The 17,558-nt window shown below is 35.8% G+C and overlaps 1 protein-coding gene and 1 long non-coding RNA gene across 2 annotated transcripts; one reads left to right on the forward strand and one right to left on the reverse strand.

Moving 5' to 3' along the window:
* Positions 1,440-2,853, forward strand: LOC109949910. Its single transcript, XR_002272233.1, has 2 exons — positions 1,440-1,786; positions 2,431-2,853. It is a non-coding gene; the product is annotated as an uncharacterized LOC109949910 (long non-coding RNA).
* Positions 2,912-8,794, reverse strand: LOC18774859 (putative CCA tRNA nucleotidyltransferase 2). The gene is made up of 16 exons (XM_007204976.2): positions 8,559-8,794; positions 7,864-8,285; positions 7,618-7,748; positions 7,409-7,526; positions 6,908-6,963; positions 6,736-6,785; positions 6,541-6,639; positions 6,297-6,406; positions 6,010-6,137; positions 5,301-5,367; positions 5,041-5,124; positions 4,836-4,898; positions 4,563-4,707; positions 4,289-4,456; positions 3,517-3,614; positions 2,912-3,435 (listed from the first exon to the last, which is right to left on the reverse strand). The coding sequence occupies exons 2-16, from the start codon at positions 8,158-8,160 to the stop codon at positions 3,331-3,333; spliced, it is 1,719 nt and encodes a 572-aa protein (XP_007205038.2). The 5' UTR covers positions 8,161-8,285; positions 8,559-8,794; the 3' UTR covers positions 2,912-3,330.

Here is a 17,558-nt window from a genome sequence, read left to right on the forward strand (position 1 = left end):
TCGATTGTGAATTAAAACTCATTTTTAATTCTCCCTTATGTGAGGACTCAGTAACGGAAATCCTCAGGCTTCCACAAGTCATGGTTAACGAGCTGGCAACCCACGTGCCATGACAACCTCAATTGACGTACAATAGGAGGAGAACCTAGTCAACTGCAATTGTAGTGTAATCCTTCTCTAGTACAATACTCTTTATCTCATAAATAGGGTACGGATGTTTCATGTCAAACCCCTAATGTGATCGTCCCAGTTTCACGTGATTTATACAAATATGATTAGGAACGTCTTCCTCAATCATATCCATTACTTCGGATTGAAGATTCCCGAATCACATCTTAGAGTATTCTCCTTCTTAGACCATTACCTAGGGTTAGAACCCTTGTTGTACACTCACATGCCTCCATGAGTAAATTTAAGACCCCAATGATACATATGAACCTTCCCTAAAAGGAGGTTGGTAATGTATCATCAAATGATCAGAGACGTACCCACAAGACAACTAGGGTGCCTCAGGACTAATCTACATTATTGCAACTATGAGTTCCTGTTTGAAATGTTGGCAATAACTCCATCCAAGAACTCTCAGTTGATCGATTTCAGTGAACTCATTATGTATTGAGCACCTACACAATTGTCTTAATGTCTCCACATGAATGACTTGAGACCAGTCATCCTCCCCAATTGAGCATACATAGTGTGTACTAGTCTTTACAGTTTATCAATGCCCAATTGATAATCATATGACTAGGAACATTACGATTGAAGGTTTAGCTAGGATGGTCTCCGGAATCTAACTTCTTTAGATTACATCCTTTTAATCATAATCCAAGGACTCGTCGTTTAGAACATTTTAATTTCTTTGCCCTTATGAATAACCAATATGTATGGGTTATATGAAATATCTCACAAAGGTTTCATCTCATTATTGGCTTTCAAAGTATATTTCCAACAATTGTGACCAACAAAATAGACGATCACGGTGCTTCAAGAAAATACTAAAATGACAACTATGATATATATATAGGTGTCGACTAACTAAAGGCATCGGTTCTACAATGTTAAAAATGGAAGTGCCGCACTGAATTGAAACCTCTTAGGTTTTCAATAACACTAGGCTTGAAAAACTTGGGCTTTCAAAAGAATTTAGTTGTTTTCCTTCTTCTTCTTCACGTCTAGTGTCGCAACTCACAGGCGATGGCAATTTTCCCCGTGAGTAAAGGTCTTCGCAAGGATTTGACCTTAATGGGTCAAGTATGAATGATAAAAAAAAAATAAAAAAAAAGGAGTATAAGGACAGGTTCAAGGGAATTTTCAAGTATGGTGTTTGCTAAGGGGCGGGGATGGTATACTAATCCTCGACCCGAACCCGTAACCATTTAGAATATACATAATTTATTTTTCATATAAATATATTATTAAGATGTGTCATGGTGGTACTACCTCTATAATGATAATCATGGCTTAGACATGTAGTTTTGACATGTATTAATGTTTTTTTTAAGTAGTCTAGATTTTTAGTTAATAAAAATTGAATTGATACATATGTTGTGCTCATAGTACTTTTTTCTTATTCAATAGAGTAGCTTTTATTGATTAATTTTTTTCATAATGGGGCAGGGATGGGGAATCCCTGATTTGAATATTGCAGGTATGAATGCATGAAGGGGGTGAAAATGCTTAACAGGGACAGGGATTGGAATGGTATACCCACCCCGATTCGATCCATTGCCACCACTCGTCGCTCGCTCTCACATCCTCAAGCCGCATCATCTGTCTCCATATTCAGGTAAGATTTCACTTTATTCTTGTCTGATAGGTTCGTCTCAACTCCCTCTCATCTCCATCCTCTCAGCTCTCAATTGGTGCTGCCTTCATCAAATCGCAGAGCAGCTTGGGGATAATTAACTCTATCTAAGCTCTCTCTGTATCTAATTAGGGATTTTTTGTAAATTTGAAATTAGGGTTTTGTGTGAATTCAAATTGGGGTTCAGTCAAGGGTTTTCGAAATTGAAATTGAAATTGTGGTTTGTCTATCTCAGATAGCCTGAATTTGTTGGGTACTGTGATTTCAAATAGAGTTGTGTTTTAAATTGAATTAGGGTTTCTGTAGATGGTGAATTGTGACGGTTTAGGGTTTATGTACATGTCAAATCTCTGTTTAATGTTTCCCAAATTACCTAGTTTCGTATCCTGGAAAATGTTGTCACATTCACACACTTGTTTTGCTGCATTTTGCTGCATAGATTCATTTCATGCATGCATAGATGTCTTTTTGAAATTATTTGGTATGAAGTAGCTGATTTTAGGTTATGTTTTTGGTATGCTAGCTGGTAGTTCTGTTTTTCATTTGGTATGCTTGCTGGTAGTTCTAATTGCATTTTGTTTTATTGCTGCTGGGTATTCTGTTTTACTGATTAGTTTCTGTTGCAGAGGTCGTAGAAAGAGTGGCAGTTCTGGCTGAGAAATAAAGATTCTCTACTGATACATGACCAAAATATCAATTTCACCCCCTCATTTGTTTTCTTTTCTGGGTTAAGAAGTTTTTCCTCTTGTTTCAATTGGACCAATATCAAAATGCAACAGGCAAATCAGAATTACAGTAGCAAATAAATTTGTCTTTACTGACAGACCATAAAAAATACAGGTGGATGAGTTGAAGCAAGACCTGGGGGACTAGAAGAATCTAGCAGAGCATGTTACCAAACAGATTGCAAAGCATAAATTTGAAAGAATGTAATCCCACTGGCAGAAGGGGAAATATCGATACTATTTATTCTTGTACATTGAGGAAATACTTGTAACTTAATGCAGTGGATTTATAATATTCAATAAATTTAAAAGATTGTTTGACTTTTCTTAATCTTGAGTGGTTCCTCCACTTGTGTTCTTGGACATATTGTAAGCTTTTAGATTAGCAAGTTAACAGGAGATAAATAACCAATAATAAAATGGTAAAGTTTAACAAATGGGTAATAAAATTCGATGTGTCATCTAGACTGACAAAATTCTGTGTAGCAAATTTGTTTCTTCAAATTACCTCCTATGTTAGCAAATGACATATTTTATGTGAAAATTTGACGGGTGGTTAGAGATGCTCAAGTTCCTAACAGCTGCAAAATGTATATTCCTAACAGAAACATGAGAGTGAACATTGGCGTCTGTCTAGTGCTTGTGCAAACTTGAGGATGGTGAACCGGGATATAACTCGCTGCAATGACCCCAATTTACAGACATTGATTTCAGCAATCAATGCGTCCATTACTTACAGAGAGCTAGAGGGCTGTACTTCTCTTATAATAAATGCACTTCTCAAGAGCAATTGCTAGAGCATCATTCCATCCTCAAACGTTTAGAATGCGTTTCTCTCATCCACTCGAGGCATTCATCTGCAGTCGATGAGGGGCGAGCAAGCTGCCATGCAAGTATCTTTTGTTGCTGCCAAGTAAAGAATGCATTATTAGCATTTGAAGTTTCATAACAGTCTTTTTGGTACTGGAATTAGAGTATATAGCTTACCCATTCTCGGACAAGTGGTCCTCCAGATTTAAGTTGCAAAACATTCATGATATCCCTTCCATTCACTAGCGGTTTTACGTCCCAGATTTTATCAAGACCTGATCCACCAAAAACAGAAATCAGAAAGGACATCCGAGCTGTTTCCCAAGGTTTAAACAAATCTTAGCATGGCAATCTACTCTGGACTAAAAATACTGGTTAGGCATTGAGCACCAACGTTTGCACAAACTTCCAATAAGCATAGTCTCGGATTTAAGGCTACTCAAGGATCGAATCGAGGTCTGCAGTTTCCTCTAGGGTACCAAGGAATCCTACGGTGAATTCTTACCTTGCCTAGTCTATCTAATATTTTCTGCCAGTAATTTAATTTCTTTGTCACTTCATTATTTACTTTCACCTCAGCTTCATATTTGCATTCTAAATCATCCGTAAATTGTTATTGTTTAGTTTTCAGTTTAGAATTGCTAGTCTGTTTCAGTAGCTGTTTTATGCATTTGAAACCCCTAGGCTGTCCTACATCAAAATTCTGAAAATGAAAAACATAGAGAACGTGTAACAGCTAATGACACCAAAAGATTTTCCAGTATCAAAGCATTGGTTTCACAATGAGATCCTCAGTGACAGGACGAAACTGGACCCAAAGTATCAAGTAACCTGAGCAAACTAAAATAGATTGGAAAGTTGGCAGTTTGCAAAATAATTTCACAAGGAACTAACAAATAAAGCATATGCATATCATCAGAAAGGTGGGGTTAAAAGAGACTTCTGATACCTAGTTTAAGTACGGCATCTTCAGCTGCTTTAAACAAGCTTCTCCGCCTTTCGAGTTCAAAGTTCTTGTTCAGAAGATCTTCGGTACAATCGATGTTATGGGGATATACCAACATAGACATCAGCAAGGCAACTCGCCAAAAATCTTTGAGTTCTCGTAGAAGAAATCCTGGATGGTTGAAAATGCAAATTGAACAATAAGAACAATGTCACCTTGCATAACATGGATTCCAAAATAACCTTCACCCCACGGTGAGGACACAGTAAGGTAATACCTGTCAAAACTCGGGGTTTCGAAGCAAGAGGAACATCAACAAATTCTCTTTCCCAATCAACTTCGGTGAGTAGTACGTCCTCATTTGATGCAAAATAAGGAATCAGTGGCAAAAACTTCTCGAAAGCATAGTGTACATTTATAACCTGTAACAAAGAAAATCGTAAACACATTTATAATAACTGCAGATTCCATAAGTCTTGATATAACCACCAGCTTAGTATGTCCACATAATATGAGTACAACAGAGGGAGAGAAGTGGACTCAAACGTACTGTTTCAGCATCACTGACTTTTCGCTTAAGCGAGTCCCGGAAAATGTAGTTCACAACAGGAATCTGAAACTCAAGGACACAAATTTAGAATTGCAATACAAGCATGAAAATCAAGTGATGTTGACCAACTACATAATAAATAGCATCCCAGACATGCTAATTTTCATACATATTTTCCCGTGACATAGGATAACCAAACCCATACCTTCTTTGCTTTGTTATCTTTATACACGGTCTTCCTAAGTGGGAGGAACATAGCAGTATATAAAGCGAGCCTTCTTTGTTCATCCTGCATTCACATGTTAGAGGAACCATAATTCAAAAAAACACACATGAAAAAAAAAGAAAAAAAGATACACAAGCAGAATTTGAATTATAACAATGATCATTCCATATCTACTAAAACAATGAAGTGAATGGAGGAAAGGCAAGAAAATTATTGTATTTCAGGTCCTCATCACTCACATTAAAGGTAGAGTTCCCAATTAATTGAATAAGGTTCCATGTAGCATCCAAGTAAGCAAGACAAAGCCTGCATTAGGTCAGAAAGATAATCCATTAGCATGAGAGCCAGAAAAGAAACAAATGGAGGAAGGCAAAGATAAAAATTATAATGTATGCTAGGAATTGTATAAAAAATGATGCTTTGCATAATAGTCCTCAAACATAAGAATGAAAGTACATTGGACTCATTGGCAATAAATCTAGTAAACAAAGTATTTCATAAGTCAAAAAGTACATTTGACCTGCACTCAAAAGCCATAGCAAAGTGTAGAATAAATTGCAGCTGAAAGGTATATTAGAGGAGCAAGAGTCTTTGACAGCCTCTAGGTGCAAACAAATGATCCTGAGCAGAGTATGTTGCCTGTTTAATTTGCGTATCTAAAATGGGTATATGCCAACTAAAAATTAAAACAATTTAAATTTCACAAACTGAGCAGAGCAGGGGCTTGTGACCAATTGTCAACCACCCCAGAAACAAGACATAACAAAAATAAAAGAGCACGTAAGGGAAATAGAATAGATGTAACCCTCTTTACATTTTTAGACTCCTTATAAGACCCAATGTATCAGTGTTTCATTTTCTTTATCATTTAGCCTACCCACCAATGTATGATATAATAGAAATAGCCATGCTTGGCAAATCCCTTTTTCTTTGGGTAACGATACCTACCTGTCACATCCTTCCGATACTGCAGGCTCATACTTAGGGTGAAGACTGAAGACAACCCAAAATAACTTCAAATCACAAATGTAGGCCATAGCTTGGACAGGTTGATTTCCAGAGATCATGAGGTCAATCTGAATAGAAGGGAAAAAAGGGAAAAAAATGAACAGATAGATCCTTTGTATATCTGGGACGCAGGATAATTTTTCGCATTAAACAGCAACAAAAGTGTCATCATAAATCAAACAATATTCAGAACAATCACCACTTGAGGCATAAAAAAAGGAATTTACTTCAGTACCGATGCGCTCTCTGCTAATTTTAGCTGAGAGAGCAGCTTTCACTTCATCACACGAAGCTGCTTCCTTTAGTTCTTCATCTAATATGAATCCAAACCTTGCTCCTGCGCGCAAGAACAAATATGAATCCAAAGCTTTCATAACAAGACACTAATGAGCTATGACTAATCAGAAAAATCAGCTGTAGAGAGCTAGACTGTGCTATAAAATTAGAAAAATAGAATAAAATGACAAGTACCAAAACGGATAGCTCGAAGAACTCGTAGTGGATCATCCATAAATGTGGACTTTGGGGGTAAAGGAGTCACTATTTTTCCAGATTTCAGATCTGCAATTCCTGCAGAAGACAAATGAAACATTAAAACAAATAGTAATAATTATGGCTCTTGGTTAAAAGAAAAACTTCTAGAAAAGGCACCTAAAGAAAACTAACCTCTTTTGGTGTAGTCTTCAATTGAGCTGGTATTAATGTTGTAAAACAAGCTGTCCGACAAAATGAAACCCCCATTAAGAACATAAGTTAATGCAATCAAATATATGAAAAGTTTGCAGAAAGAGAAGCTGATTTAATAATTACTGGATAGATTCTTAGGGACGAAAGATACCTGTTAATGGTTAAATCCCTTCTGTATGCATCCTCCTCTGCTGTGCCATATTTTTGCTGTACAATAGAAACAAAGTAACTTACTAATCATAAATTCAACACGACTAGACTTAAATTTGATTCGACCAGCTTAATTAACTCTTTGTCCAACTAAAAGGGGCAAAATTGCCTCAAACTTTTAGTAAATTGAAATTCCACAAGATAAGAAAGTTACTCTTGATGAAGGGTGTCTAAAATATAGGCATCCTTATGAAACAGAACATCATGGGTGTTTTTAACTCATAAGACCACGAAAGATGCCAAATGCCCTCATCCCATAGTCGAGCCTTAACATTATTCAAAACAATCGGGTTTACACACACAAACATTCTCTCCCTCTCTCAAGCTCAGAACTTTCAGAACCATATCATTAATCGTAATGTCCTACCAAAACGAAATTAAAATGAAGAGACTAACAAACTCTAAACAATACATAGATTACATAGACAAAAAAGGTATTTACCACAGTAGGAATGCGACTATTCTCACAATACTCTTCACACCTCAAGTTGACAAAATCAATCCATGTATCACATATGCGCATCCTCGCCGTTTCCAAATGTTTTGATTGTTCAGGATTGCTACAACAACCAAAAAAAAAACACTTAAGTGGACTCTACTTAGATGTACATAGATGCTCAATCATAGATGCTCAATGGCAGAGCCACATACCATGGAATAACAGCAATTCCTTGTGCCTCTTCCCCAACATGCAACAAGTAGTCCCTCACCTTTTCTACAAATTCGCTGCCTAACATGTTATCCAAAGCGATATCAATGTCATAACAGTCCTTTCCCAGAAGCTGCAAAACCAAAACCGACCATTTTCAAAGCTAAATTAAAAATTTTTAAAAAAAACAAATGTTTACCGGGAACCCATTTTCTCTCCATCCAAACATCACTTAAATCAGTACGAACCTTATCACGGACCCATCCGCCAGCGACACGAAGCTGATTCTGTAGGCCAAAATGGCGAACCGTTCCAAGCAGCCTATCGAATATCTTCTTTTCGGTTTCATTCAGTTCAATCTTGTCCCGCACTTGTACGGTAGGGCGAGACGGGACTGCCATGATTGCTCTGCAAGGAGAAAACACTAGGGTTTTCGTGGGAAACCAGGAGATTGTGAGGTTGGGATGTGGATAGCAGCTTCGACGGAGCTTGGGAACAAAGATAGGCTCGCAGCTTAGTAAAGCAGTTTGCAAAGCTACTCTCATGCTATGGATGAACTTTCAAGCCAATTTTCTTAGCCGAAACTAGTCAGAATCTCCTTTGTTTATATGAAGTTTCCACCAATATATTTTCCACTACACAAAGTATGTAATGTGCAACCCCTAAATCCCTAAATTAGAAAGAAACAGTATTAAAATAAAATTAAAAGAATAAAAATTAGAAGGAGTAGAATTGAAGGTTAAAAATAAAAATAAAAATAATAAGAAGAAGAATTTCGACGAAGGTTTGGAAGAAGTAAGAAAGAAGAAGATTGGGGTTTAAGATTAAGAAAAACTTAGTGCTAGCAGCGGCAACAGTGGGCACAATGCTTTGCCTCTCAAAGTAACAATAATAAATTAACAATTAAAATATATACAAAAGGAGAAGGCCACAACCGACTCACCACAACACTAGCGGCGGGAGATTGGCCGGAGTCACAAGGGCCGTACCCAACACCCGCTCCGCTCTCAACAAATCCAGGCTGACTTACTTCCGGCGACCACCCGCTGCTTCAACTCAACAGAATCCGCTTCACGTGTCAACCCGACGCTCTCAATCGTAGGAAAAACACCACGAGCATAGCCTAACCCCTTCCGACCTTGAGATTGAACCTGTCGTCCTCTCTCTCCCTTCTCTTTCTTCTTTTTTAAACCGAAATGCCACGTGAGGGGCAAGTGTTTAATTTAATGTCTAATGGCAAAATAAAATTCACTTTTGGTGTCAGGGGTTTATCACTTTTACTACTAAACTCTCTCTGTGATTTTCAATTTGATCATTTTTGTCCTTTGGTTTCAATTTTCAAGCAATTTAAGGAGAATACTAAATTTTTTTAAGAGTCAACTCAACTACATAAAAGTACCCAACCTTTAAGGGTTGTTTCAAATTATTACCTAACCTTTTAAATTTTTTACAAGCATATCCGAAGTCACATAAAATAAATAAATTAGTAATTATGTAAGTTAGATCGTTAGTTGAGGAGTTAAGTAATGATGTGGTTGCTCCGACGTGGCTTTTGCTGAGGTGGATATCACGTGGCTTTTTTAGTCTATGTGGAGTAACCTAAGCAAAAAAGACCATGTCAGAGCCACCACGTCATCACTTATCAATGTCACATTTGCAGTGTTCGTGTCAACCCGTTATTCTTAACGGGTTGACACAACCCGACTTGTTAAGAAAACAGGTGAAAAATATCAAACATGAATACGACCCGTTACAATTCGTGAATCACACGAATGACCCGTTTCACCTGTTAATAATAATGAATATTTTAAAATTTGAAAAACAAAAACCCACTGTGTTTGAATATGGGTATTTCTTTCTTGAGCCAAAAACATTCCTTTAAACAGCCAACATCAAGAGAGAGAAGAGATTAAGGAGAAAAAAGGGAGTTATGAAAGGAAAGAAGGGGAGATTGCAGGTGATGGTCAAGATTGAAGGCTGGATGGTGGGGAGATTGCAGGTGATCTTCACAGCAACCTTCACAGAGACGATGCTGAATGAAAAGTTGCTAGGGGTTGGCTGCTAAGAATTGGTATATATATATATATATATATAGAGAGAGAGAGAGAGAGAGAGAGAGAGAGAGAGAGAGAGAGAGAGAGAGAGAGAGAAGATGAGTGAATTTTGGAAGAGAGAAAGTTGAATGAAGAGACCCTCTCAGAGACGATGTTGAATGAAAAGATAATAGGGTTAGGAGGGATTTTTTTAGAATTGAAAATTACAAATTACCCCTGCTTAACGGGTTGGTTCGTGTATTTGCGAATGAGCACCGAAACGACCCGTTCACTTAACGGGTGGCTAACGGGTCAATACGATATCAACACGACATGATAACTCAAACCTAAATACTGAATTTTTCGTGCGAATTCGTGTCGTGTTAACGGGTCGTGTACAATATTGTCAGCTCTAAGTAAAACCATACCTAGCCACTTCTGCAACATCTTCTGAATATATTTTTGTTGGAAGACGATATCAACACGATATCAACACGACATGATAACTCAAACCCAAATACTGAATTTTTCGTGCAAATTCGTGTTATGTTAACGGGTCGTGAATAATATTGCCAGCTCTAAGTAAAACCATACCTAGCAGCTTCTGCAACATCTTCTGAATATATTTTTGTTGGAAAACGATATCAACACGATATCAACATGACATGATAACTCAAACCCAAATACTGAATTTTTCATGCGAATTCGTGTCGTGTTAAAGGGTCATGTACAATATTACCAGCTCTAAGTAAAACCATACCTAGCAACTTCTGCAACATCTTCTAAAATATATTTTTGTTGGAAGAACAACAATTAAATTTACACTTAATAATTTAATTTAACAATTAAATTAAACAACAAATAAAATAATAACATTACATAGAATTTTGCCCTTACTCAATGCTTGTAGTTCTGTAGGCGTTTGCTCCACCAAGATACAAATATCTAAATCAAAGTCCTAGCACTAGGACTTTGATTTGTGATGAAATCTGTGTGTTTATCTCTTCGGGCTCGTTTGGTACACCGTATTAGACTCTGGATAGGAGTAAATAGTCCATGTCAGGTGTTTATTGTCAACTTGTATTATTTAATTACCTGACTATTTTAAACGGGTTGGGCTTTTAATACTCTTCTTACCTGACTAACTAATATAACCCACACACCCCGGTTTCAATAATACATGCTTAATTATATTGCTAGGGAAAAAGAACACACGGTTCACATGAAAAATCTGACAACACTATTTTCATCTTCTTCTCCCTAGGGTTCTTCTCTACTATCTTCTCCAAGGTTATTCTCTTCACTCTTCTCCAGGTATCTCTCTCTCTCTCTATCTCTCTCTCTCTCTCTCATATGTCTTTTCTATCGTCATCTTCTCTTTCTTGATATATTTCCTCTTTTATTAATTTTTTGTAGAAATTAAGTTATGAGTTTTTCCTTTTTGAAAGCAACTACGAGCGTATACGGAATTTCTTTTTGAAAGCAACTACAAGCTATACATGAATGATGATATAAATGTTCTCTGCGAATTTGATGTTTTAAAACATAATTAGGGCTTGTGTTTATATAACGACAAACCCAATCAGACAAAAACATTATCTGATATTTGAATTTTTAAAATAATTCAATTAATTAACTCTGAATTAATTAACTAATCGGATTTAATTTAAATCACATAGCCCAAGAGCCCCAATGCCCATCTTTTGATTATATATATATATATTAATTAACCGTTGACCCAACTAATTAGACATTGACCCAAAGGCCAAACCCACAAGTCACTCAATTGGGCCACTTGCATAGCCCAATCTAAACTATTCTATTTCCAAGAGTAAGTCTTATAAAGACCTCCAATGAACTCTAATTTTCCAATGTGGGACTAATTTCAACTCAAACATGTTTGCAATGCTTTGCAAAACTAACAATTGCTCATATTTGAGTTGAAATTTGTATTCAAACACCTAACATACCCCACATTTGAATCAAAATTTAAATGCAAATGATGCCTGGACCACTTGAGAGATAGTAGAAATGATATGGATCAGGAGAAGTGTCTTTTGGACTTGAACTTACCCTAGTGAAAATATATTGAGTCTATTGGGTGACACAGTAGATATAATGAACTTGAACTGTTCACCACTATTAGTAAACCAAGACAATATATCTCACATATATCAAATCTGACACACGTCAATTAATACGTTTGTGTTCATTTTGGTCCTAAACACATCCTAGTTTTCCTAGGAGCTTTAGAGAGTTTTAGCCATATCAACTCTAAAAAATGTGACCCCACATTTACTCCTATATAGGTGACATTAATTCAGAATAGTCTACCACATTCCTCTTAATAACAAGAATAGTCTACCATATTCCTCAATCATCAACATACAATGCACACTTATCATAGAAATGAGCATTTTGTGTGTCCAACACTTTGAATCATCCTAAACTAGTTTGCCTATTGAACCTAGACCATGGGATCTCTAATCAACTAGATTAGGTTTCCGTTCGGTTTGATTTATTGAATTGGCTTTAGACCCATTCCCCTCAATGCATACACTGTTTGCTATCTTGGTAGGCCTTTTGTAAAAGGATCAGTTATATTTTCCTTTGACTTTACATAATCAATGGATATTACTCCATTTTAGAGCAACTATCTAATCATATTGTGTATTCGCCTTATATGTCTAGACTCGCCATTATCGACACTATTTTTGGCTCTCACTTAGGCAGCCATACTATCACAGTGTATACAAAATGGCAGTCACATGCTTGGACCATAATAGAATATCCTCAAGGAAGTTTCTAAGCCATTCAGCTTCTTCAACAACTTTATCCAAGGCTATAAACTTTGATTTCATTATTGAACATGCTATACACGTCTGTTTAGAGGATTTCCAAGACACTGTTGCACATCCTAATGTGAAAACATTCCACTAGTTGACTTGGTTTCTATATTGTCATAAATCCAATTTGCATCATTATATCCTTCTAACATAGGTGGATATCTTGTATAATGCAATCCATAACTCATAGTGTTCTTTAAGTATCTTAACACCATTATCAAAGCATCCCCATGCTCTTGTCCTGGATTGCTTGCGTATCTACTAAGCCTATTTGTTAAGTAAGCTATGTCAAGCCTAGTAGAGTTCATCACATACATCAAATTACCAATCACTTGGGAATTTTCCAATCGTGAAATGGCATCACCAACATGTTTCTTTAATTTACATTTGGCATCAAATAGAATTGCAACAGGTTTATTGTCGAAATGTCCAAATTTTCTTAGGATCTTTTCGAAATAATGAGATTGTGTAAGGATATATCCAGAATTGTTTCTTTTAATTTGAATTCAAAGTATAACATTTGCCTGACCTAAGTCTTTCATGTCAAAACTCGAGTTCAATATTGTCTTAATATTATTGATCACATCCTTACTTATTCCCATTATCAACACTATCGACACACAACAACACAAGTGTTACCATTGCTTTTAATGTAGATACATATATCACACTCATTGATTTTAAAACCATATGTCAACATTGTATGGTCAAACTTTTCATGCCATTGTTTTGGTGCTTATTTAAGTCCATATAATGACTTCACAAGCTTACACAGCTTCTTTTAATGTCCTTGAATCACAAAACCCCTCAGGTTGCTCCATGTATATTTCTTCATCTAATTCTCTATTTAGAAAACTAGTTTTTACATCCATTTGGTGTGTATCCAAATTGTAAACATCTGCAATTGCTTTTAACATCCTAATAGATGTAATACGTGAAACTGGAGAATAAGTGTCAAAATAATCCAACCCCACCTTTTAGCGGTATCCCTTGACAACTATAGTGCCTTATACTTATCAATGGTGCCATCATCTTTTACTTCTTTTTGAAAATCTATTTGTGTCCAATTGGTTTATTACCAAGAGGTAAATCAACCAATTCTCACATATTATTTTGCATAATGGACTCTATTTCACTTTTTATTGCTTCCTTCCAAAAAGAAGCCTCATGTGAAGTTATGGCTTCATGTTAAGTTTTTGATTCACCTTCAGACAAGAAAGTAAAGAAATCTGGCCCAAAGTTCTTTGGAACTTTTGTTCTTGTTCCTCTTCTTGGTTCAGAATCTATTTCTTGAAATCTTGAGAAAGAAGCTTCATCATGACTTTGATCATGTGACCGCTTTCTAGTTGAACCAGATTTATTTTCTTTGTAAAGATATATTTCCTTAAAGAATTCTGCATTAACTGATTCAATGATAGGGTTAACATGTATGTCCGAAATTTCATATTTCACAATTAGAAATCTATGAGCAGCACTATTGTTCGCATATCCAATGAATACACAGTCAATAGTCTTTGGTCCAAGTGTAGTTTGCTTAGGTCAATAGTCTTATGTGGAATTTTATTTAAAACTCTATTTGCAGTAAGTAAAGCTTCACCCCACATATTGTGTGGAAGCCTTGAGCTATTTAACATGGAATTAAATCATATCTTTAATGTTCTATTTTTCTTTTCTACAACACCATTTTGTTATAATGTATAAGGAGCTATTGTTTGATGTACAATTCCATGTGTAGCATAAAAATAAGAGAGGTTTGAGATTCATACTCCCCATCTCTATCTGATCTAAATGCCTTGTTTTTTCTCTCAAGTTGATTCTCTACTTCAGCCTTTTATGTTTGAAACATATTCAAAGCCTCATCTTTGCTATGAATCAAGTAAACATAGAAAAACTTATTGCCATCATCAAAGAAGGAGATATAATAATTCTTCCATCCACGAGTTGGTGTAGACTTAAAGTCACAAAGATCACTATAAAGTAAACCAAGTAATTCATTTGATCTTCCCAAAACTGACTTAAAAGTTTATCTAGCAAATTTGAATTCCGTACATGTTTGGCACTTATGATTGAAATCAATATTAAACTTTGGTAATAGTCCTAAATTACACATTCTATGTAAGGAATGAAAATTAACATGTTCTAATCTAGCATGCCATAAATTAGATGACTCAACAATATAAGTAAAAGCCTTATTTATTTCATTAATAGCATCAAAAGCCAATACATTGAATTTGAAAAGACCATCAGCCAAGTAGCCTTTTCCGACAAACGTTCCCTCTTAGTTAGGACAAACTTGATATACTCAAATACAAGTTTAAAGCCCTTGGTACTCAATAACGGGCCTGACCCAAGGTTTTTCCTAATTTCTAATGCAGCACATTCTACAAAGTCAGGTTCCTTCCAGAAGTGAATTTTAGCACCACTTTTCCTTTTCCTTGAATTACAAAAGCAGAGGCATTGCCCATATACATCTTTTCTCCACCAGAAATCTTATGGTAATTAGAAAACATGTTTCTATCACCACAAATATGCTTGGTAGCACCTATTTCAATTCATCAATCTTTGTCATTCGAAACCATGTTGGTTTCTGAAACAACATCAACAAAATCCTCAATCATATTGGCCAAGTTGTTTCACCCATTATTGTTGCCTTGATTAGCAGGATTTTGGTCCCCTCGGTGGTGGCATTCTTGTGCTTTATGGCCTGATTTTCCACAAACCCCGCAATAGCCCTTAATCTTCTTGAAATCCTTGGCCTTAGGTGCAAGGGCGACATCTTGCTTGTTAAAATTCTTGCCCTTATTCTTCTTGGATTGACCCTTTGGTTTGAAGGCTTTTTCTTCAACGATATTGGCATTGGCTTCTAAGATAGACACATCATTTTTGTCACCCTTCCTATGATCCTCTTCCACTCGTAGCCTGAAAATGAGATCTTTCATATTCATCTCTGTGCGCTTATGCTCGAGGTATATCTTGAAATCATTCCAACATTGTCTTAATTTCTCAATTATTGAACAAACCTGAAAATATTCATTAATTGAACATCAGCATGAAGTTCAGATATTAACTTTTGGAGTTCTTCAACTTGTGTGATGACAGACTTGGAATCCACCAACCTAAATTTCAGAAATTTTCCAATGACAAACTTCTTAGATTATCATAAAATTGAAGAATTATCATCCAAACTATTTAAGATATAGTTCCTGCAACAAAATTTAGAATGCTTCCAAGCATCTATGGCACTTAGAGTTTCCTTTGGAATAAGATCCTCATCTGCCACTGGAACTTCTTCTTTGATAACATTTGTCAAGTTCATTGTTGTTAAATAAAACAACATCTTTTGATGCCATCGTTTGGAGTCCACTCCTTTGAACTTCTTTGGCTTTTCAGAATGAGGATTCTTAGCCCCATTGACGCCGTTAACAGTCACTGATTGTTGATTCATATTCTGTTTCAAGATTATTGGAAGAACAACAATCAGTATTACACTTAATAATTTAACAATTAAATTAAACAATAAATAAAATAACGAAATTAAACAAGGTAGTAAAGTAAAAACTGACAGTTCTTGCAAATAGAGGCTTGCAGAATTGCAATGTCCTTGAAACAGAATTTCGCCCTACTCAATGCTTGTAGTTTTGTAGGTGTCTACTCCACCAGGATACAACTATCTAAATCAAAGTCCTAGCACCAGGGCTTTGATTTCTGGCGAAATCTATGTGTTTATCTCTCAGGCTATATAGGAATGATGATATAAATGTTCTCTGCGAATTTAATGTTTTAAAACATAACCTAGGCTCATGTTTATATAGAGTGGCTGATACCTGTTCTAACAAGTATCAGATAACGACAAACCCAATCAGACAAAAACATTATTTGATATTTGAATTTTAAAAAATAATTCAATTAATTAATTAATTAATTAACTCAGAATTAGTTACTAATCGGGTTTAATTTAAATCATAGTGCCCAATGCCCTTTTTTTATTATCTAAATCTTATTTATATATATTAATTAACCATTGACCCAAAGGCCAAATCCACAAGCCACTCAATTGGACCATTTGCATAACCCAATCCAAACTATACTATATCCAAGAGTAAGTTTATAAAGACCTCCAAGGAACTCTAGTTTTCCAATGTGGAACTAATTTCAACTTAAACATGTTTGCAATGCCTTGCAAAACTAACTTTTTTTTTGTCAAACAACTTTTGACCCTGCCCCTCCATCTCTCTCTCTCTCTCTCTCTCTCTCTCTGTGAAACCATCCGCACCATCTCTGGCATCAAATTCTCATTCGACGACAGTTTCCTCAGCTCCCTCTTCGAAGGCCACTCTGGATTACTTACTGCTATTCTGCTCTCCCTCTGGACTTCCAACCCAAATTTGGGTTGATTGCATACTTGCAAAACTCAAAGGATTTTGTGGCATTTTGATTTTACAAGATTTCTATTCGCTCGGTCTGGAGGTATGAAATATGGAAAGTTAGGGTCCAATTCCATTTTCACATTAATGGGGTTCCTATAATATTTGGGTCTTGAAGATTAAGGGGGCTGTATTCAATTAGGATTTTAAAAGACTATTTTGAGATAAATAAGTCTTGTGGTATTCAATTAAGACTTTTAAATAATCTAAACAAGTCTTCTAGTATTCAATCAGGACTATTAGGATATTTTAAAGAAGGTGTCCAACTCTAGTGGTATTCAGTCAAGATTTTAAACAAGTAACAAAAAGTCTTTTGGTATCAAAAACTTGCTAATTTTGATGGATTTTTTTTTTAATGTGAAAATTGTGTGACTTTTTAGTAGGAGGTATAAATACCATACCTTATAAAAAATCTCACCCTAACCTATCAGACTTTTCACGTGATATTTTTTTTTTATCTGCTAGAGAAGATGAACAGTTCTTCGTGAACAAGGTATTGCTTCCTTCTCACGTGAACATCTCTTTATTTGCAATATGCCATGTTATCTGTATATGGTCTGTGTCTGTGTGTTTGTATATGGTCTTCGTGGGTTTGCAATGGTCTGTGGCCTGTGTTTGTATATGACCTGTGTTTGTACAT

The sequence above is a fragment of the Prunus persica genome, chromosome G6 (genome assembly GCF_000346465.2).
Source record: "Prunus persica cultivar Lovell chromosome G6, Prunus_persica_NCBIv2, whole genome shotgun sequence".
Classification (NCBI taxonomy): domain Eukaryota; kingdom Viridiplantae; phylum Streptophyta; class Magnoliopsida; order Rosales; family Rosaceae; genus Prunus; species Prunus persica.

Bases quoted from the DNA above. Each gene is read 5' to 3' on its own strand.
- LOC18774859 (XM_007204976.2), bottom strand. From the start codon at position 8,160: ATGAGAGTAGCTTTGCAAACTGCTTTACTAAGCTGCGAGCCTATCTTT. The intron at 7,527-7,617 runs GTATGTGGCTCT...TGGTTGTTGTAG, and splicing joins GGAATTGCTGTTATTCCATG to CAATCCTGAACAATCAAAAC. The intron at 6,640-6,735 runs GTTAGTTTTCTT...TGTCTTCTGCAG, and splicing joins TGAAGACTACACCAAAAGAG to GAATTGCAGATCTGAAATCT.